Source organism: Pseudochaenichthys georgianus, chromosome 11 (genome assembly GCF_902827115.2).
Source record: "Pseudochaenichthys georgianus chromosome 11, fPseGeo1.2, whole genome shotgun sequence".
In the NCBI taxonomy this organism is placed as follows: Eukaryota; Metazoa; Chordata; class Actinopteri; order Perciformes; family Channichthyidae; genus Pseudochaenichthys; species Pseudochaenichthys georgianus.
This window is the reverse complement of record NC_047513.1, coordinates 14,098,554-14,119,776: the sequence shown is the minus strand read 5'-3', so window position 1 is coordinate 14,119,776 and position 21,223 is coordinate 14,098,554. Positions and strand designations below refer to the sequence as shown.

General features: G+C 39.0%; 2 protein-coding genes across 5 annotated transcripts; both read right to left on the bottom strand.

Annotated features, from left to right (window-relative positions):
• Positions 1-236: 236 nt before the first annotated feature.
• On the bottom strand, positions 237-4,955 carry psmd4a (proteasome 26S subunit ubiquitin receptor, non-ATPase 4a). The gene is made up of 10 exons (XM_034095247.2): positions 4,865-4,955; positions 4,135-4,275; positions 3,574-3,688; positions 3,336-3,422; positions 3,133-3,201; positions 2,768-2,983; positions 1,535-1,643; positions 1,296-1,427; positions 1,143-1,195; positions 237-869 (listed from the first exon to the last, which is right to left on the bottom strand). The coding sequence occupies exons 1-10, from the start codon at positions 4,888-4,890 to the stop codon at positions 699-701; spliced, it is 1,119 nt and encodes a 372-aa protein (XP_033951138.1). The 5' UTR covers positions 4,891-4,955; the 3' UTR covers positions 237-698.
• A 502-nt stretch (positions 4,956-5,457) lies between these two features.
• LOC117455655 (phosphatidylinositol 4-phosphate 5-kinase type-1 alpha-like) lies at positions 5,458-19,508 on the bottom strand. Of its 4 annotated transcripts, XM_034095245.1 has the most exons (17): positions 19,380-19,508; positions 18,888-18,994; positions 17,391-17,432; positions 17,149-17,183; positions 16,857-16,943; positions 15,452-15,582; positions 15,219-15,336; positions 14,423-14,575; positions 12,986-13,285; positions 12,624-12,832; positions 12,454-12,537; positions 12,322-12,370; positions 12,145-12,232; positions 10,958-11,125; positions 10,597-10,807; positions 8,012-8,087; positions 5,458-7,918 (listed from the first exon to the last, which is right to left on the bottom strand). In XM_034095245.1, the coding sequence occupies exons 2-17, from the start codon at positions 18,934-18,936 to the stop codon at positions 7,913-7,915; spliced, it is 1,806 nt and encodes a 601-aa protein (XP_033951136.1). In that variant the 5' UTR covers positions 18,937-18,994; positions 19,380-19,508; the 3' UTR covers positions 5,458-7,912. The 4 variants fall into 4 exon arrangements, with proteins under 4 accessions (XP_033951136.1, XP_033951135.1, XP_033951134.1 ...); XM_034095244.1 differs by lacking the exon at positions 5,458-7,918 and having other exon boundaries at positions 7,925-8,087; positions 18,888-19,020; XM_034095243.1 differs by lacking the exon at positions 5,458-7,918 and having other exon boundaries at positions 7,925-8,087.
• Between the last annotated feature and the right edge of the window lie 1,715 nt (positions 19,509-21,223).

The following is a 21,223-nucleotide window of genomic DNA, read 5'->3' as shown; positions in this document are numbered from 1 at the left end:
TAGCGCTGGGAAAATAGACGGAGGATGCTGCAGACGACACGTATATTTGATTCTAACGTGAATGACATTAAACATTTATTAAATGTTCTCAACGGACTATTTTTAACATCTTGAGAAGACACTTGAACTCGGGACAGTGGTCTTGAGGAAAACAAATGTATTGTCTCCCCAATCTGCTCACAGAGCTGTCATCAAAATCAGGTTCTGAGGGCAGCAAAAAACACCAAAACACAACATGATTACATATAGCTTTTATTGCAAAAACACACAGAAACATGACAGGAGTGTGGCTAACTGTTAAATTGAGGAGCCTGTCATCCCAAATGATGTTCTCTTCCGATAGGTAAATTATCAGTAATAATATCATGTAGAGTATAAATGTACGGTACAAGGCAATTTGAGAGTTGGCCCATATAGCATTTTCACGATCAATTTATGTTATAGGGCAGTCAGATTTTACACTAAAGTATTTCAGTACTGTGGGTTTTTCGTCATTTCTGTAAATATTGGTGCTTTTGAGTGTCTGACAAAAAAAAATTAGAATAATAAAAAGTCAGAGTGTGGTCTGATGCTGTCAGTCCGACGATGCATCAGCAATATTTCAGTATAGTAAAGTAATCCTGCATGAGTCAGCAATTGTCCGTTTTTTTTATTTTTTGTAGTTGCTGTCTGAAGACTGTGTCCATCTCTTTTGTTCCTCACTTCTTTTTCTCTTCATCCTTTTTGCCTTCTGGCTTGTTTCCAGTCTGGGAAGCCAGAGAGCCCATCGCGTTGCGGATGGCCTCGTTGTTGGGGTCGACACCAGGCAGGTTCTCCAGGACGCTCTGAAGGAACTCCGGGTCTTGCATCACATCATAGTCGTCTTCCTCCTATTTTGTAACAATAAAAGGACACAATCACTTTTGATGGATTATGTATTCATACAAGTTAAGATCCCTAAACAAGGCCTGCTTACATTGTATTTAAAAAGTGACCATAATGTCTTCTTTTGTAATTAATAATATCCCACTGTCCAATATTGATTCTGCAATTTATGGGTTTCTACTATGCATTTCATCTTACAGTTAAATGTATTTTAATTTACTTTTTTGCATTTCAAACATGTCACATTTGTTGATTTGAAACATCATATGATGACTCACCTTGGCTGATTCTGCAGTGTCCATTGGGGCCCCTGTGTCCATTTCTCCATACTCTGTTCACAGAAAAAACAAGTAATTAACAGATAACCCAGGAACTATAAGAGTGGTCATAAATGGTAGCAAGAGACATTTTAAAATCAAAATGGAACTCACCTCCTCCAGCAAGAGACATCTGCATGGCGTAGGCTATCTGCTCCTCCTCTGTCATGCTGCTGAAGTCAGGAAGCACGGCTGCACCGCTCTCAGGCTGAGACACTGACATCTTCAATAAAGCCTCCTCTGATTCTGTGGGATATTTAATCAAAAATAAGTAAGTGTCACTGTCTAATCCTAACAATTAACATTAACAGCCAGGTCGTGTAGTTAAAGCAAACTTGTAGTCCTCCACTCACCATCTGCGCTGGGTGTGGGCACGCCTGCCTCAGTGGCAGAAGCAGCAGCAACTCTGCGGGCCTCCTCTTCCTGCCTCTGGCGCTGCTCCTCCATTGACACACGCAGTGCCTAAAATAAATCACAGTGAGAATTAGGAAAAACCACAACTGTTTTTTTATGTTTCTTTGCTTATTTCAAAGATACCCAAGGGCATATCATCGTCTATTGTGAAAAGTCACTGTTTTTTATGTAGGCCATTTCTTATAATGCAATACCACATTGGCTATTTATGTGTGGTTAAGTTTCTAACCTCGTACTGGTTCTAAGGTGCTGATACACATGTAATAAGCATCTCACACATTAGTGTTAGCTTAGTCTTTCATCAAGTACCCAATAGATTTCCCCACTATTTGCACAACTATACATCATCAATTACTCCTTACAAATATTTGTCCTGATAAGTAGTTAAGATTAAGATTAAGATTCAATTTATTGTCATTACGTAGTACAGGTACTATGTAACGAAACGGTTTCTCTGCATTTGACCCATCCTAGTGTTAGGAGCAGTGGGCTGCCATTATGTACGGCGCCCGGGGAGCAGTGTAGGGAACGGTGCCTTGCTCAGGGACACCTCGGTAGCACTTGGTCTTTCCGGGACTTGAACTTGTGACCTTCCAGTTGCCAAGCCAAGTCCCTATGGACTTCGCCACCACCGCCCATAGTGTACAATGTTCAGGGTTCATACACTTTTTCACCAATGACTTTTCCATGACTTCTCCATAACCTTTACCTAATTTTCCATGACCAAAAAAATTACTCTTTCTCAGCAACATCAAGGTTTTTGGTTTATTTTAACATGGAACAGGAAAATAAGGTCTGCATATGAAACATGTTGTGCCGATCTAAATCAAATAGGCTTACTAGCTCCTACACGCTAAAGCAACTAAAATCTCTCACCAGCAAAATACCTCGTCAGTTAAAAGCCATTTTGCGTTTCATTACTTTACGACACAGTATGTATTATCATTGTCGTATTACTATTTCGGCGATTAGCTAAAATACACATTATATTTGATGCAACTTTAGTTACATTTCCATTACTTTTCCAAAGCTTTGGGGAAAATATTGTTTTCCATAACTTCTCCAGGGCCTGGAATTTGCATTTTGAATTTCCATGACTTTTCCAGGTTTTTAATGACCGTAAGAACCCTGAATGTTTACTGGCAGTTGAAATGCATCCAAACGTTGCTTACCAGGGCGAGTTCTGGATCAGCACTGGGATCCACACCAAACTCAAAGTCACTGGCACCAAGACCCATCATGGAGCCTCCTTCCCCGGCAAGGATGGGAGAAGAGAGCAGCGCATCAGCCAGGCTGGGCCCCGGAGGGACGGTGACCAGGTGGGAGCCGGTCCCCTCCTTCCCATTCAGAGTGTTGATGAAAGCAGTCAGCTTCTCTGTGTTCAGCTCCTGAAAATAACAGAAGGAGACAGATGGCAAAGTCAGTTGAAACTTAATTTAGAAAAAAGGGGAAGACATTTCAGCAATGGAAATCAATAAAAATACTATATTGTGGGTTATTATCCTTCGTCAATAGAAGATAAATTCAGAACTCCTACCTCTTCTCCAAAGTTGATAATATCCACATTCACTTTCTCTTTTTTCAAGCGCTTTGCCAACTTCACAAGCTGCAGGGTGAGATGAGGAAAAACAATTTAAGTGATATTGACAGTGTGAAAAGAGTTAAACGTATGATGTATAATGGGTAGGAAGTTTTGTGTGTAGGATTGGCACAAAATGTGATACAAGACTTCCAACTCACTTCTTTTTCATTATCCTCCACAGGACTCCCAACAAAGGCAATGATCCTCATCTTGTGGTTTTTTCCTTGTCTGTGTTTCAGGGCCAACTGTGCAGGAAAAACATATCAAAAATACGGGTACTCAAAAACTGATGCAGCAGAAACCAAAACCCCTATTCTTGTTTTTTTCCCCACCAATTTAGTTAGCAATAAATAGAGCTCCTTCCACTCAGTTTGACACACATATCAAGTTACACACATGAGCCACTCGGATGCCCACGCAGAAGCAGATGTTTCCTTTGGGCTGGATAGCGTGGAGTTTGGACAAGATGCGGCCAGAATCTGGAGTCAGTGTTGTCAGGACCTCCGCGTTACTGTAAGGAAACATGACAAACATCTATGGTTAGTTATAATAATCATCGGCCGTGTGCAATTAAACCAGCAGAACTCTACTTTGGCTGGTGTAATGCAAATCTCGCCTACAAAACACAAGCCCCGACACACAAAACCATATACATCAGACAATCATATTAACTTTTTGTACTGGTATTGTTATATATATATATATATATATATATTTTTTTTTTTCCCTTCCAGATATTTTGTCATTAATTAATGTAGTCATATCATTTGTATGTGTGTACTATTGTAAACTTTGACCATTATATATGTAAGCCCTGCGAGTTTCCATCCTCTCTTTTATATATATATATTTATTTTTTTAACTTTGTAATTCTGCTCAAACACGTACACCAACTGTGCTGTAAAATAACGTTTTGATGATCATCCAAACGTTGACCATTTTGAGAGAACTACTTACTTTGCCATTGTGATGAGGCCCACATTGTTTTCCGGATTGCTTCTTGTTTTTGAGTGGCAAACAATGTTGACAGCATCCTGTTGAGCCTGTAGCCTCGTTGGTAGAAAGTCTCCATTTCTCATGTATTCACTGTTGTCCACACTACAGAGAAAATATCAGTTTAACGTTGCTCTTATAGCATTACTTAGCTCACCAGCTAGCATCTGACATGTCATTCCCATATCTACTGTGACCAGGCTAGTTAGCCTAGGGAGGCCTAGAGGCTAGTTTACATTGTTAAAACATCTCAATTACGCTTCACAGTCAGCTCCGTGTGGAAATCTCCGTCGTCTTCACCGGGAGGTAACTATGTAGTTAAATTGCGTCGTCAAAAAAACAGCATTAGCATGGTGGGCTAACGATAGAAATTGGTTTTAGCTCATAAGTCGCAACAATCAAATCAACGGAATATGTCAGTTTCGATAGAAAACACTCAATTGTAACGAATAACATTCGTCAATGTGGTTGTATGAGTTACAGCCAAATAAATACTTTAAATAAGCATATCTCAGCTAACTTGAGCTACAATGACTCAGCCCGGCTAAACGTCAACGGTCGATAATCAGCTCAGTTAAACGGGACATTTGCTCAAAAACAGGTAATTACGTCGCGTAATTATTTATTAAAGGCTGAATGAACCGTAAACATTACGACAAATGCACACAAAAAAGGGTATTTGTAGAGTTCTTACCAGACCATAGTACTTTCCAGCCCCATTTTGGAAACTTCTTGTTGCTCTCTGTCGTAGCCTTACAAGCTCACAGGCTATTGGACAAACGCTGAACAAAACGGAATCTGATTGGCCGGGCTTTGTGACCTGTATTTCACATAGTAATTTGTTGATGAACAAGAAAGTAGAATAATATTAAACTTTAACTTAAAGTCCGCTTTTTAGCCTTTTCTGGAGCTTTCAAGTACATCTCATATTCAATATTCACTTTAATTCAACGGGTTATATTCTATTTCACTCAATATCTGTTTATGAATTCCTGTTTGTAGGTTGTGTTGGGGACTTGGATGTACCTTGTGGTTGAAAGATAGATGAGTAGACATGGATAAAAAGGCCATAGTCAATACAATTTGTAAGTCAATGTTTATATTAAGATTATATTGAAATTGGTTATTTTCTTTACATTTCAATCTAGTTGTGTTTATTAAATTGCAAATATGAAATGGAAAGCTACCTCAACATTTATATTGTCTTGCAGTATTTATAGCATACTGCAAAACACTGAAAGAGATTTAAGGTTGATCTGTATAATGCAAACAAATCAACTGAGACAATTTTGCAATTTTTTTCTTTAATAATTTCAGGTACAAGTGTAGAAAAACAGTACATCCCTTGTAAATACATAATCTGTGAAAAGGCCTTGCTGTGGTTCCTGCATAGATGTGCACACATTTATTGTATATAATTCAAAGGCAAGTGAAGACCAACTAACAAAGTATACAGAAAGAAATACATTATGATTTAAGAAAGCAGCCTTAGATACAGGCTTGCTGTGCTATAGAAAGGCACATTTTCAATCCATTATCACTATTCATAAACATTCTGGGCACCAGATCAATACATTCAGTAATAAATACTATAATACATATAACTATGTACATGTTAGGCTCATAGGCTGCATGTGTGACTGATTTGGAGTTTATTCAATGAGAAACAGTTTTACTTTAAATATGGGGACATAATTGGTTTGAATAGCCAGCAGAATAAAATATAATTTACAGGATGTATAAATGAACCCAAATGATGCTTTTTAAACTTATGTTGGTGGGAATATTATCAATTAATTTAATGTTATGCATCGTTTTATCATTCAGGAATATATAAGATGTAAACAAAGATTTTTGTTGCATGGTCAAAGCATCTTTCAATGTTAAATTAAGACAAATAAAATTACAACTATGCCTTGGTTGGGGCCTGTCTCAAAAATATTTCTTTAGTTTATGAGCCTCAACACACTTTACACTAACAATTTGTGTCTTTTTCTTAATGATTTTATTAAAAGATGACAAATGTTATATTTACGTCATTATTATCAACATTAACCATAAGAAGCCCCACTGGAATATAAAAGCAGGAACAGGAATACAAAAAGCTTAAAAAAATAAAACAGTCAAACATAAATCAGGTTGAAAATACACTTAATATATGGTTGACATAAGTAGTAGAGGTGTTGGAAGTAGATTACTCAAATTTAAATAATCCATGTTGAGTTTATACTTATCTTTTTTCACTTATAGCATCGGACCACAAATAGTGCCAACTTGCAAATAAAAATACTTTATAAAATGTGGTACCCCCAGCCCAGTGTGTATAGTTTGAAGTATTCAGCAACAAAGTCAAAAACTCTTTTGAAACCATATTGCTAATTTTCTTTTGGCCACTGCATCCCACCCAATGACATTCGGCAAACTTTTTTTGAAATGTAAAAAGATAAAATGGCAAGCATGCACACATACACCATCCAAAAAGAAACAAACCGTTTTGTGTGCAGTGGCTGCAGTGTTAGAATGTGTTCATACTACACTGAACAAATAGGAATACTATGAAACAATAGTTTATAGACTACAGGTACATCTACGTTAGCATTGCCCTGCATGTTTAGAGACATAGTGGGACACCTTGTACTGCAAACATGTATTATATTATAATACCAATGTAATAAATGATAATGGAAACAAGATGATTGTACTGCATTTGTAATAATGTCATACACTTTGGTACATGACACTTTAAACTAAATGCTGTTGTTTTTTTAACTCCTGTAAGAAAAGGGAATGTTCACCCTCACAGCCCATATGTAAGGAGTTCTTTTATCCACACTAAACTTAGCTATTCTTGCTTCATGAGACAGACCCAAGCTCAGGGTTTGTTGTGGTGCTTTGTTTAAAGCCATTCGAGTACCAGTACTTGCGTCACATTTGGACATTGGACATCTACACACTAGGCCTGAAATTGATATCAGATCGTGCAGTTTATAAGTATAAACACTGCTTTCAATAAACCTTTTGACCTGAACATGAGGAGTCATTTAGAATTCACAGTCAGTTATTATAATAGCTGGTTGAATAGAAAAGGCAAGCTGAGGACCACATTCTTCTAGCATGGTTTGCATTAAGAGTAGACTTAAAAAAGGCAGCATACCCATTATGAATACAGTAATTTCCTTAAAAAATTTAAACTTTTATTTAAAACCGTGTTCTGAAACACATATGACATGGTTTTGTGTTAAAGCATTCAAGCCATACATGATACTCTGGGCTTGAGACACTTGCAGATCCAAGTATGCATGATGATGTGCGACAGCGTTTGTTATACACCAAAGAAGGAAAAAAAAAAAAAAAGAATACCATTCAATTGATAACATTGCTTAAATAAGGAAAAGTCCTCTTGTTACACTCTAAATGGAGATGGGCACATCGGTGCCAAGAATAATCCTTGATTGTGCATAAAAAAGCTTTCCTATGAGATGAATAATAGTGTTCAATAAGCACCATAGCCTTAATGTACCCGCAATCACTAGTGTCCGACACAACCACCCGCTAACATGCTCACACCATGTTGAGATTTGGAAATCAAAGTGCAAAAACTAAACAAAAAAACATTTAAAATCCCACTTGGTCTCACTGAAACGATATATAACTTTACCTCAAATCTCACCAAATGAGAGGTTGTAACATTTGTGCTCATAACATCTTCCAAGTTTGTCTCTGTTCATTTGAGTTCATTTTTCTACACCTGTAAACCAAAAACAATGAACACAATTAAAAAAGAAAAATACCCAGAATGAGCTAAAGGTGTCACAAGATTCAGAGGATTTTATTAACTTACAGAGCATTTGCTTGCAGCAGGAACAATGTCACGAAGTGAGACGACCTCCACAGAACCGATTTCTTCAAACTGAGTTCTGCAAGCAACACAGGAGCAGAGTAGTAAAATTGAACAATATAAATCATTGTGAAAAAAAACGAATATACAACAAAACTACAACTTCTGATCTGATAAAAAGTTATTCACTTAAATCCTTCTAGTTACTTCCAAAAGTATACATAAACTATTCCTCGTTTTTAGTTAGGTTGTTATTTAAAAGTCTAGATGTCCCCTCTTAAGACGCTGCACTTCCTCAACACGCCGTATTTCCTGAGGATCTGGTTAGTTGACATTTCTGCAGGTATACCAGTGTAATAGTCATAGCCATTAACAGTACAATCGATGGGATTTGTACGACACCTTTACAGAAGGTCTTTCTGAGGCTTAAACCAAAGCAGAAAATTGTATAAAAAATGATAATGCCTCATTCACCATAAAGATTATAATTTTTTTATCTGCAACTAAAAATGTTCATTATCGTCAAGGGTTGGGCAGAAATGGCTAAATGATACCAGATTCAACACCAGGACCCGTCAAGTGATACAAATGTCAATATAGAACTTCCTGTATTCATTATGCGTCATGTGAATAGGCGCTTTCACGCCGGAGTACTTTTCCCAGGAATAGTTCCGATAGTTCCTGGGATTTTGCATTCACACCAAAAAGATGTAGAACTAGACATTTTTTTTGCAAACCTTTTCACCCCAGAAAGTGCCCCGGACTCTGAGGAAAATATTCGTTGATACCAAACGGCGGTACTACACTTCCGTATCAGTCGCTGGGCCTGGAAATACTTTTTCCCATTGACTAACATTGGGAAAGAGACGTCTGTAAATCGTTGGATAATTTTTTTTAAACTACCCAGTATGAACATTTGTATAGCCCTTATTAAAAACATTCGGTCCTCAAGTTGTACAATGTGCTAATGACGTTATTTTCCTCGGCATTATGAACACGGATCTAACCCACAGGACCGCGCCACCCGGTGTTGTGTCAAATGATGCACCCCCATCATGAAATGCACCCCTTGTCACGGGAACGCGCATTTGTAAATGAAACATGAAGACCTTAAAACGATGCTTAAAACGAAAACTAAACGTCCAGGTTTTTTTTTTTTTTTTTTTTTTTTAAAATGGTAATTTACAGACTGTGAGTCGCTTAGTGGTAGCTCATATAGTCTTGATTCTTGTGGTTAAACTTTTCGCTCCGTATTTTGATGGTAGTGGTGTAGAATCCTGGATTTTTCATTCATTCGTCACTTCTTTTACGTTCCCACAGAACTAAACTGCATTCTCAATTAGGTTTAGCTAGAAACGTATTTTCTCCCACGTTACGTTTGTTATCAACGTATCTCAAATACGTTTATTTTCTACATATCTTCTAGAAACATATTTTCTCCCACGTTACGTTAGTTATGAACGTATCTTAAATACGTTTATTTTCTACATATCTTTGCCATTTATTGTCTTGCATATGTCATATAATAAACAAAATATATGTTTACAAATGTTACATAGTCTTTGTCAGCATATTTTTGCCACGTTATGCACCCCTTGCTATCTTGCAAAATAAAAGTCTCACATTGATGAAACTTGCTCCATTCATTGGTACTAGTCCTACAAATATACCCTGAAAAATGCTTGAGGGTGGGAATAAGAGAACCATCTTTTTTAGGTGGGTGCCATTTCTTATAATGCAATGTTTAGTTTTTGTTTTAAGCATCGTTTTAAGGTCTTAACGTTTCATTTACAAATGCGCGTTCCCGTGACAAGGGGTGCATTTGATGATGGGGGTGCATCATTTGACACAACACCGGCATGTTCATTTGACGTGTTCAGTACTACATGAGTTTTACCTTTACCCATGGATGCACAATAAGAACGGATTATATGATTATATGAATACTTTCGTGACGTTTCGCTCTCTCAAAAGTTGGGCCATTTTGTCTTCATGCGCCAATGAGCAACTCTCATAGGAATGAACGAGGCCCCGCCTCCCACGCTGTATCCAGTTCTTATTATACATCCATGCTTCATTTGCGTAATCCTCCCTCAGGGACTTATTCCGGCGTGAACGCGATCTACTAGATAGGGGAACTAAGTTCCGGGAACTATTCCTGGGAAAAGGACTTGGTGTGAAAGCTCCTAATGGAAGCAATCAGTTGCGGAAAATTCAACCACCAATCCCCCACCCATAATTATTTGAATGTTTTTCAAATCAATAAATTCAAATTGTATTTAAGCTGCACTCGATTTAACCACACCCCAGACTACATGGCTTTGAGCTGCTACAGAAGCGGCCATTCACACATTGCATTAAATCGAAGATGGCTTGCGACAATAAGCTGCAAGAAAAATCTTACTAACAGTATTTTAAATGTTATTTTAAATTAAATTATATATAAGAAAAACACACATTTTATAATTGCCTTTTAGACTATATATTTTATAATCTTTATTATAATCTATGTAAGTACCGAACACATTTAAATATCCTGCTGAGGATCTCTCATATAAAAACATTTTCATGAGTATTGTTCCTCTTACCTCTTGGTGGTGCTGTGCTCCTGGTCTTTGCTCGATGTGTTGTTTAAATCCACTCCCACCGACATATATGTGTCCTCAGAGGGAGGCGGAGGCTGACTTGTTGGAGCAGGGTCTCCCAAGGAGGTGGAGGAGGCGGTTTCAGCAGGTTTGCCAACAGCATTGCTGGGCGGTAAGGTCTTTGGGAGGAGGTCAGGACGACCTGACTGAAGGACTGGGTGGAACGGGAGGGAAAACAGTTATTGCTGTGTTGTGAGAGAAGCACTTCACAAGCTGGGACACGCTGGAGGACTTAATCTGCACAAAGCAGAATGAGTTTTCTGCACTCCAGCTGAAACATACAATTCCTATTTCCAGTTCTTACCTTTGTCTCCTTCGGTTTCTTCTTTGGTCTCATCGCTGCTTTGACTTTGGAAAACAGGGTGCTGGCTGTTGATGCTCACTTGAGTCGACAGAGGAGGCCCCGGTCCAGCCAGCTTTCTCAGAGGAGCATGTGACACGGCTCGCCGCTTCTTAGATGGCGAGGTCTTCACTACATACAAGAGGAAAAACGATCAATGAACAGTCCTAAACTCAGACATTATGGGCTCAATGTTGGTGTCAGGGCACGAGTGTGCACTGACAGGAGGAGAGGCGCTGCACAGGGTGTGGCAATGCAATCCTGGTGCCAAGATGCATTCCATAATATGTTTGTGACTTTGTTTGTTGAATGGCTTAAACGGATCCATGTTGACTCATATTATTTGCTCTTGGCAGGATATTAAATCAGCATCCAAGGCAAGAAATAGGTGTCACGGAGGAAGCTCCCAACAGGAATTACCAAACTATTATTGCATGGCAACAGTTGTGATCTGTGCTGCACCGCAGGGTTCCAGCGCTCATACTCGTGCACACAGACCTTGTTTGCACCTGGCATTAACATTCCTCTTTAGTGGTCCTACCGCAGCTGGAATTACTTCACTTCACACATGCATTAGAATATGTCTCAACATGTATCTCAAGTGATCAGATCTCATTCAAATCCAACATACATTTCTGTTTGCCTAGACCAAATGCATTGTTGTTTTTGACGAGGCGGTAATACACTCCTCGATCCGCCAAAAATGAAACCCAAATAGCGAAATATGTTTGATGCACTCACATCAATATGGTCTTTTTTGACATTTCAGACGTCATACACAAAGCCAGTGTAAGCGAACTAATCTGATGGTTATTAAGTTACCTATGGGAAGCAGTGTTAACATCATATGGGAGCAATTAAAAGTTTGTCATTTTAGTTTGGACTACAGAGCCTATTTGTTATTATTTTACTTCACAAGCAACTTGAGAATCAACTAGAGATAAGAATGGAGGAACAAAACAAGAGGTTTTGATGACGTATTTTTCTGCTACGTCCTTGTCTCGATGCATCAAGAGATATTAGCGTTTACACAATAAAAGATTTGTGGCCAAATGTTTCCCAGACCAGATCTACAAGTAGTTTGAGAAATCCAATCACAGTGCAATCGTTAAGATGGTGAAAACAGAGTTATGAATGCAATATCTACTTACATATAGATAGCTTCCTGAAGACGACATTGCACATGAACTTGTGAAATCGGTCTGCGTAGAAACTCGGTCTGTGAACCGATACAGTATCCTACAGAAGAGGAATGATTCACGGGTTACATGTACTGTGAATATTTTCATTTACAACACAATTATCTGATAAGAGTGGGGGTAACTTACCCCATCGTGTACCAGCGCTTTCCACGAGTGTTCAAGCCTCTTTACAAATCTGAAAAACAACACATATAGCCCAGATTACACTCAGTACGCCTGAACACATCCTGGGTTAACACAGAGAGAGAATGTGCTTACCTATAGGACTGCAGAATGTCAATGATACCAATATACACCAGCTGCCTCTCGCCTTTTGAGTTGCGTGCTGGGATGCCTCCAGTTCTGTTCAAATTTAAACAAAAACAATTAGATTTAATGCATTTCAGTGAACATGACCGCTCTCTGGCAACTGAAAATCAGTCGCTCACTTGTCCTCTGTGTCCTGTGATCCCATGCGCCCCACATCAGCCTGGATGGCCTCGATAGCAGTGCTGTAGAGGGACTTCTGACCCTGCGGCCTCCTCTGGTCCGCTGCCCCAGCAACTGCCTCTTCGCCAGCATGCTCTAAACACGCCTGATCAACATTGTGGACTCCCACCAGAAGGCTGTAGTCCATAATCTTAAAACTTTGCAAAAGCTGGAAGGAAATCAAGGAACACACCAACATGGGAATACAAACTAATTAGAAAGAGAAGAATATGAGGGAAAAAAGCAGGTGTGTTTTTCTATTACTGATTTGTGTATGATCTTGTGTGTAGTGTTTAAGCAGGCATCACTGTGGCTCTCTCACCAGACAGTCTCTCTGGAGGGTCTTGCAAACAGCATGGTACTTGTCCCCCTCCAGTAACAGCCCGTCCTGCATGTTCTGCATGAAATCCAGGTCCTTGTATGTGGGCACGGCCTTCTCCCTCTCTTTAGCTGAAGCTCGTCTCTTGTAGGTGGAGCCCTTCAGATCGTACTTGAGGTGCATCCGTACGGAGCTCGGCAGCAGATTGTTCATGACTACAATGCGGATGTTCTTACCCGCTGCCTGGACGCAGTACAGGCCGTAAAACTTTGGTAATAAGGTCCGCTTGTTCTGGTTCAGGTTCTAGACGATGGCAGAGAAGAAGAAAGCGATTTAAATTATTAAAAAAGGAAATGGTTGACTAAATTGAAAAATACATAAATTATAAATCAAACGAGTAAAAGATAACAAATCATCCCACATTGTTAAGAAATCTTGAGTCGGAGTGTATCATTTTAGAATGTGCAAATAAGACACAGACAATCAAATAATGTAGGGGTAATATTTGGATTGAGAGTTACTTCAAAATCAAATCTAAGTATTTAAAATCTGTTGAAGCAGAATCTAATGATTTATTTTTTCTAAGGATTCATTCATTTCATTGTTTATTTTAACAGGGCCAATGCACATTAATGAACACTTAAGACAATATGCCGGATTTTAGCTAATTTCCATCCGCAGTGCCTCACATACAACATAAAGGAACATGACATTTATAAACATAACAAAAATAAATACATGATATGCAAAAAGAGCAAGAGCAGCATACACAAGCATTTACCACATGGCAGTACAATGTAGCAGCAACGACATATAAAGTGCAAGAGGAGATACCCCTTCATTAAACGGTGATTGCACGTCTGTTTGTTTCTCAACCATTCTTTGAGTTGACCTTTAAAACTATTGAGAGTGTCCCGTATGTCAGTTGGGAGGCTATTCCAGAATGAGCTGCCTTTAACGGAGAGGACATTTTGTCCAAAAGTGGTCCGTCTACGGTGGACCTCACAGTCTCCTCTGGTTTCTGACCTAGTGCAGCGTCCAGTGTGTTTTTTGTGGATGAATTCCCCTAAATTCAGGATCATTGGTCTACAATATGACTGTATTTCTAAATGAAATGTATTCAAATCTATCATACTTTCAAACCAACAGACTAAAGCCAAAAGGTGTTTAGTTTTTTGTGAAATTTGCATGGAACGAGCTACAGCCAGTTCATGGAATGCTTTGCATGAAAAAAGGACTAGGATTTAAGAGTAGTGGATTATGAAAATTACTGCAGATTCATTCTCATTCTTAGAGTTAAATTGTAACAGCACAAGTTCTATCTAAGAAACTTTGAATTTGAGGGATCAATGTACAAGAGTATATTGAGTAGGATTCAATCCATAGTTTTTTTTCTCTGCAGATACCATCTTGTACATAAAGCCACTCAACAAATCTTACCATGAAGTATCCTGGAAGCAGTTTCTGCAGAAACTCCGCCTCTTTGTGCTGCACTGTCTTGATGATGAACTCATCATCACTGGAGACGTAGAAGAGAGATCCACTGGCTCCGGAGTTTGACAGCTCTATCAGCGACTCATTACACAGAGAGTACTGTAACCAGACAAACAAGACAGACTCAGAGGTTAGAAACAAGCTGGCCAACCTCCTCACAGATCTTCTCGTTATAAAACCTGAAGGTAACCCTCTACTAAACTGACAATCAAACCGAAAGCAACACATTGCTGTTTAATTGTTTAGACTTTTAAATACTGGATCAGGGATACTTTGAGGTTCTTGAAATCAGATGTGATGGGATTTGATACCTTTACAGTGTGACTGCCCTGTATCACATAGTTGGTTAACAACTTTTAAACATAGTTATCCTATTATCAAAATCAATTACTTTGTATGCGTCACCCTTGGTTATTATTTACATTATCGTATTGATGTATATATTCTATCTGCAAATAAGAATGTGTAGATCAACATATCAGTGATACTGTGTGTGCACTGAAAAGAAAAAAGAAAAGAGGGAGGGAGGGAGGGAGTCAAAACAGATCAGCCATGCCTTTACATCAGACGCAGCTCCACCTTCACATTAAGTGTCAACACCCGATTACTTCACACTTCCCCAGTTTCACTCTTTACACTTCCTCAATAACGCCTTTCTTCTCACAGTTCACATCTCTCTTGCTATACTGTTCATGTAGCACATTTTCTGTGAACATATAAGATGCTGAGTAAACAAGAATACCATGTAGTCGTCAGGCCGGATGCCAAACATCTCCCTGAAGTAGCGGAAGGCCATTGGGGCGTACGTCTTGAACCTGAAGTCTCCATAGTGGTGGGCTGGTGTCAGGTTACTACCCTCACTGCCAGAAAAATACACAAGAGCCAGAGGATTAGACTACATCAAGAGTTAGGTAAAGGAGTAATAATGTAGCACAGACAAAACATCATTACTTCTAGACAATATTTAAGACTCGCCTAGGAAAGAAGATGCTTTCGACCACTTCAAAGTCCTGCAGCAGCACGTCTCTCTCAGGTTTCTGAGTTAAGCTGCCCACCGTGTGTGTGATGCCTAACTGGATAGCGCCTTGGAGGGCGGATGATGTTGTCTGGAAGAAAGAGCAATCTCACATGTAATAACAAATATATATGTCTATATATATCTCTATCATCATAATCAAAAACAGGACTGGCCAAGAAACAGACTAATCAAATCTTATGACATGTTGCTTTTTAGGCTTTTTAAAAATACATTAACAGTAAGAGTAGAGTCTGCAACAGTTACTTAATTAATCGATTAGACAATCAACACAGCTATTTTGATATCGGATTTAATGTCAGGTCATCTTTTGAGGTAAGACTCAATACATCGTTAACACTTTGAATTCCTTTGGGTTTTGGAGTGTTGGCTAGACAAACAAAAAGTATGAAAGAGTCACGTCTGGCCAGTGTTTCCGCCAGACCAGGGCTGAGAGGGCGTCCACCCCGAGAGCGGGGGGGATCATTTGGCTCGGCTTTCTTAAAGCACCGGCTGTTTCGGCTCCCAAACGGCTCTTCATGTTACCACAGTTTACCACGGAGCCTCAGTATCGCCGCTGCGAGGCTCCGGCGCTCGCAGCTCACGCGTGTGCTCCACTAAACCCCCCCGCTCATTGCTTCCAAATCGCGCACGTTCCGTGTTGTCCTGTAGTAGGCACCTTCGATGTCGGGGAAACGATCTTCAATACTCCGAAAAGAATCCCACCAGACTCATTTGCCCCTCCAACAGAGGGATGTCCTTGTCCAAATGACGGCAAGACGCCCCCCTGGCGGAAACGCTGCGTCTGGCTTAGAGTTCCCGTTAGCCAGTAATTACCGGACTACGACCGGTAAAATATGCTGAAGACCGGCAAATCTAAATCTCTCTGGTCAAAGTGTCCGTTCAAAATAATTTCCGTCTAATCTGACGGGAGAGAGAGATCAGCTGCTGCTGACGAGTCGACACGCAGCTCTGCATGATCAGTGGTGAGCGGAACAAAACACACACTTCAGGTTAGAATATCACATGATACTGACGGGCTATCAGGAGAGGGAGAGAGCACTCCGTTTATTATTCCCGTGTTATTATAAGTTAATGTAACTTTTGAATAGTTAATCTGCTATAATTAGTTTGTTTAATATCGAATCATATCAATTTGTTTTAATGCAGAATAAATAATAAAGAAGACCTTTGACCGGCACTTTTCTCATTTTGTCCGGCAGATTTAAACTTTAACGGACATGTTGACCGGCGAAAAAATATTCTAACGGGAACTCTGGTCTGGCTCTAAAAAAAGTCATATTAAAGCGACAATAATTGGCAGCTCTAAGTGAGTAAATGTGTGTCAGTCAATGGCGGCCCTACCTTCTTATACGTCGTCTCCCCCGTGGTGTCAATTCCTCGATGGCCGATGGTTTTTTTCATGGCCGGAGACATGGTGGTGATGGGACTCTGTTAGTAGAAACAAGGTGGAAAGGAGAATTACGAGAGGAAAATCACTCAAATGTAATATTCTGTACTTTGTTCAAAGAGGAAGGAATAGATGATGTGTCAGCCAAAAATCTGTAAACTTTGTAAAGATGAACGCAATGTGTGTTTCCTAATTGACACATAGCTAGATTACACATTTCCTACCAACAAATCAGTTATTTCTTACCTCCGGAGGCGCATTTTTTCGAATCGCAGCCGAAACTGAAGTGAAAAAGGGAAGGAGCAAACATTTTAGAAATGAATACACAAAAAGGAATAGAAAATAGGTAATTCGACAAATGCAATCTCACACTGGATGCATAAATATCACACAGCACAGCTTGAAACAGCATCTACCATTTCAACTACTATGGAAAACAAAGGGTGCAGCTTTGAAACAAGCATGCAGACGCACCTCGTTTACATTACCTCTGAGAGAAGACAGTCTCCTCCAAAACTGAGTCTGCAGGTCTTTGCGTGCAATGGGAGGAATTAGATAATTATGCTATTACTATTAACGTGGGTTCAAACAAGGCTAATGATAGGTAGGTTTCTGGGAGTCCAAAGTCAACATTAGCCCTAAATAGTTTACTTTTATATTTTAAGAATAAACCAAATGTTGTGACTGTGTGCCTATCAGTTTGCATCGGTTCATTATTCACAGGGAAATTCTGTCATGTTACACTTTAAGGAGAAACTATATTTGTGGTAAAGTCACACTTAATTAGACAAGAAAAACAACATTTGCTGAGTTAACAGCCCTATGTCCTGCAGCTTATCTCCACTCACTTGGTTTTTAGTATACCTGGCTAAAGCTAATGCAGTCTCTGTGCCAATTCTTTTGACAACAACAGATTAGAGCTACAATGATGAGTTGATCGACAGGAAAATAATGACTAAATATTGAGAGTTCCTTCTTTTATCGGTTTTATATCATAATAAACTGAATATTGTTAGTTTCAGCACCACTGAAAAAGTATTGGTGGCTTTAGATTAAGCTAGGTATGTCTTATTACCTGGAAACCGAGGTACAACACAACAATGGAAATCATTTGAGAATGACAGTTATTAGGGTTACACAGTTTTGTGTGTTAAACTAGGAAGATACAGGTTTGCATTGTGACATCTAGGTTAATTAACCACCTTGGTAACTAACTTACTAACTAATAAAATGGTGGCATGCCCAAACATGTTTGTCCAAAGAAATCCATAACCGGAGCCGATGTCCATGTATCTGTCTATGCAAGTGAATGACTCATCTCAAAGGGTTTATCCTTATGTTCCCGAGGGTCCAACACCGTTTCTAATTATGGTTTGAAAGAGGAAACATGATCATGGTAAGTTGAACCTTGTGAAATGACGTTGCACCAGAGCTACATCCTCTCAAAGTTGTTCTGTTGCTTTTTTCTATTTTGAGTTGGTCTGGCCTTGTGTTGAGTTTTAGGCATGTCTGTGTCTCATGACATGATCTCACACTGTAAGAGACTGGTGGTAAATGATATCTATCTTAAGAGTTCAAATAGCAAAGGAACAAAGGGAAGTTGATGTTTCAAATCCAGGTTGTCTGGTAAAAAACAAATCAATCAAATCACTGTGGACATATCAACGTTTAAAGTCAAGAAAACTAACATGCCTGCAAATCTGATGGCATCGGATAGTACCAAATCAGTTGGCTATAAGCTGTATGTGGATGGTTGTGACGTATTGACAAATAGAAACATACATTAAACATTGTACCTATGGAAAAAAGTATTGCTGAGAACATAAAACCCTTTGAAAGATCACCTAATGTGTCATATTAAGAGGATATTGAGCTGTAGAACATAGGACCCTAGTAGACATTGGTTAGCTTACGTGTCAGATATATCTGATATATTCCTTCTAATAAAATGGTAGTGTATAACTTTTTAATAAAACAGTACTTACTGCCAGAGATGCCAGGCAGCCCTGGAGGCTCCTCTGCAGCTGTGGCCATTCAGACCAGAAGCTGAACCTAGACTTGGTTGTCGTGAAACTCAGATCCTGGCTCCCTCCTGGACATCAAACGTATTCAGTTTCTCTGTGTTAGCACGTCAGTTAGACAAAAAGTAGCTACTTAACAAAAACACCTCAGATGACTTCATGCCCCAAATATTGACAGCAGCCACGTTGGCTCTGCTGATGGGGGATTTGAAAATAAACAGGACAGGAGAGTTACCGTGAATAATGGAAATAAAGTTGAAGAAACGTTAAATGGAAGGATTCAGTGGGAGCTACAACGAGCTAGCAAGAACTTTCTGAGGAGTCTGGATTACGACATTTAACATAACGAAGCCAGAAGCTAAATTAGCTGCTAACTCTGATTACACTTTTCTAACTTTAGCCAAGCTAGTCAGGCTCATGACTAACTAACAAACACACAAACAGAAGCCAACTCACTCAGAAAAGTTGTGGAGAATTACTCGCCGTTTCCAAAGACAGAATAAATACACTTCTTACTCTTCTGAAGGCACTATTTCACCTAAAACTAATAAACAAGGAAGCAGTGCGGAAGCGGCAGTTTGGTGTTCTGTTCTCTTCCACAAAGAAATAGTATAATTTCCGGTGAAATTAGTTTCAGAATAAAACAGACCGAGGTGGAAGTTACGTGGAAATACTACAGTGTTAAAATACTTTGATACAACCAAAAGCCCTGCATGCAAAATCTTACCTGAGTACAAAAGCTAGTAGAATAAAATGGAAATACTTAAGTAAAGTATAAGTACCTTAATGTCGTATTGAAGTACAGTACTTGAGTAATTGTACTTTAACATTACACCACTGAATATATGTATGTAGCCGTATGTAGTTAAATACTCAAGTAGGTATTTAGATCCATTAATAGAGTCCAAGTAGCAATTAGAACTGAAGCAAATAGTCAATACATCGACACATCAGCTTTTCCCTGTTTAAACCAAAGATTAAGCAGTAACTGAATCACAAAAACTAAATGCACAATTACCTAAAAGTACAATTATCTAAATGTGTACTTAACTAATTGTTTATTTCATTTCACTCACCATTGCAATACTGTTGATACCCTGACAATAGCGTGACTAATTTCACATACTACTATGCAACTTTTATATTGTTTTTATATTTTTTTGTATTCGTTCTGCTATTATCACAACTGTTTTCCTACTCTCAAAGGATGATCTGTTCTGATTCTGAATGATCCACAATTATTTTGAAGCACAACCGGAAATGATCTGGTCTTTCGTTTGTTGGCCTGGAGCAAGTTAACAGTTCAAATACAAAAACATACTGTACACATTTAAATATCTCAGTCAAACAGTTTTAAGATGTTTTATTATGTTTATTTGTGAATTTTGCTCCAGCTATTCAGGCCCAGCAGCACTTCCAAACTGTTTTTTAGTGATCACAGATCTATGAATGTCCCACACCCCTATGTGTTTCATTACAGGAAACGGTGACCCCTGGTGGACTATTTGTAAAAGGTTTCACCCTACAGCATACTGTTGCCCTCAGGCAACAAACCACTTTTTTCGACCTCACACTGGCCCTCTAAATATTTTTATTTTTTTAAATATACACCTGACATGCTGGTGTCCAATAACATGAGGGAATTATATGGGTGTGGCATTTTGTCTGGGGGTGGAGCAGTCCTTTCTGCAAGAAAAACTGCAGGGGACACTTGGTAATCATCATCATCACCATCATCATCATCATCACCATCACCATCATCATCATCACCATCATCATCATCACCACCACCATCATCATCATCATCATCATCATCATCATCATCATCATCTTTATTTAAAGAGACTCTTGGTCCATTATTACAAAACATACAACACTCAAATATAAATTAAAAAGGCAGTTATACCAATGTTTCCACAGAGGTGACTGGTATCGTACAGCACTGAAACACGGATTTAAAAGCAGCATAATGACAGAGTTATGAGAAACATTCAATCGACAGATGAATTTGTACATCAGATTTCTCAAAAGAGCATGGAACGTGTTGACTCGTGCATTACAGAACATTTCACTTGCACTGCACCACCTTGGTTTTCTAAGCAGTATACGCAAAAAGTCATTATATGCAACCTGGAGCTTCCGGAGGCTCGCCTTCTTATACTTGACCCACAAGGGGGCAGTAGAGAGGAGTGCAATAAGCTATAAAGAGGTTCACCTTAACCTGGTCCTTATCTGAACACCAAGAGAATTTTCTAGCCAACATGTTGGCTTGTATATATAAGACACGCTGCTGTCTATAC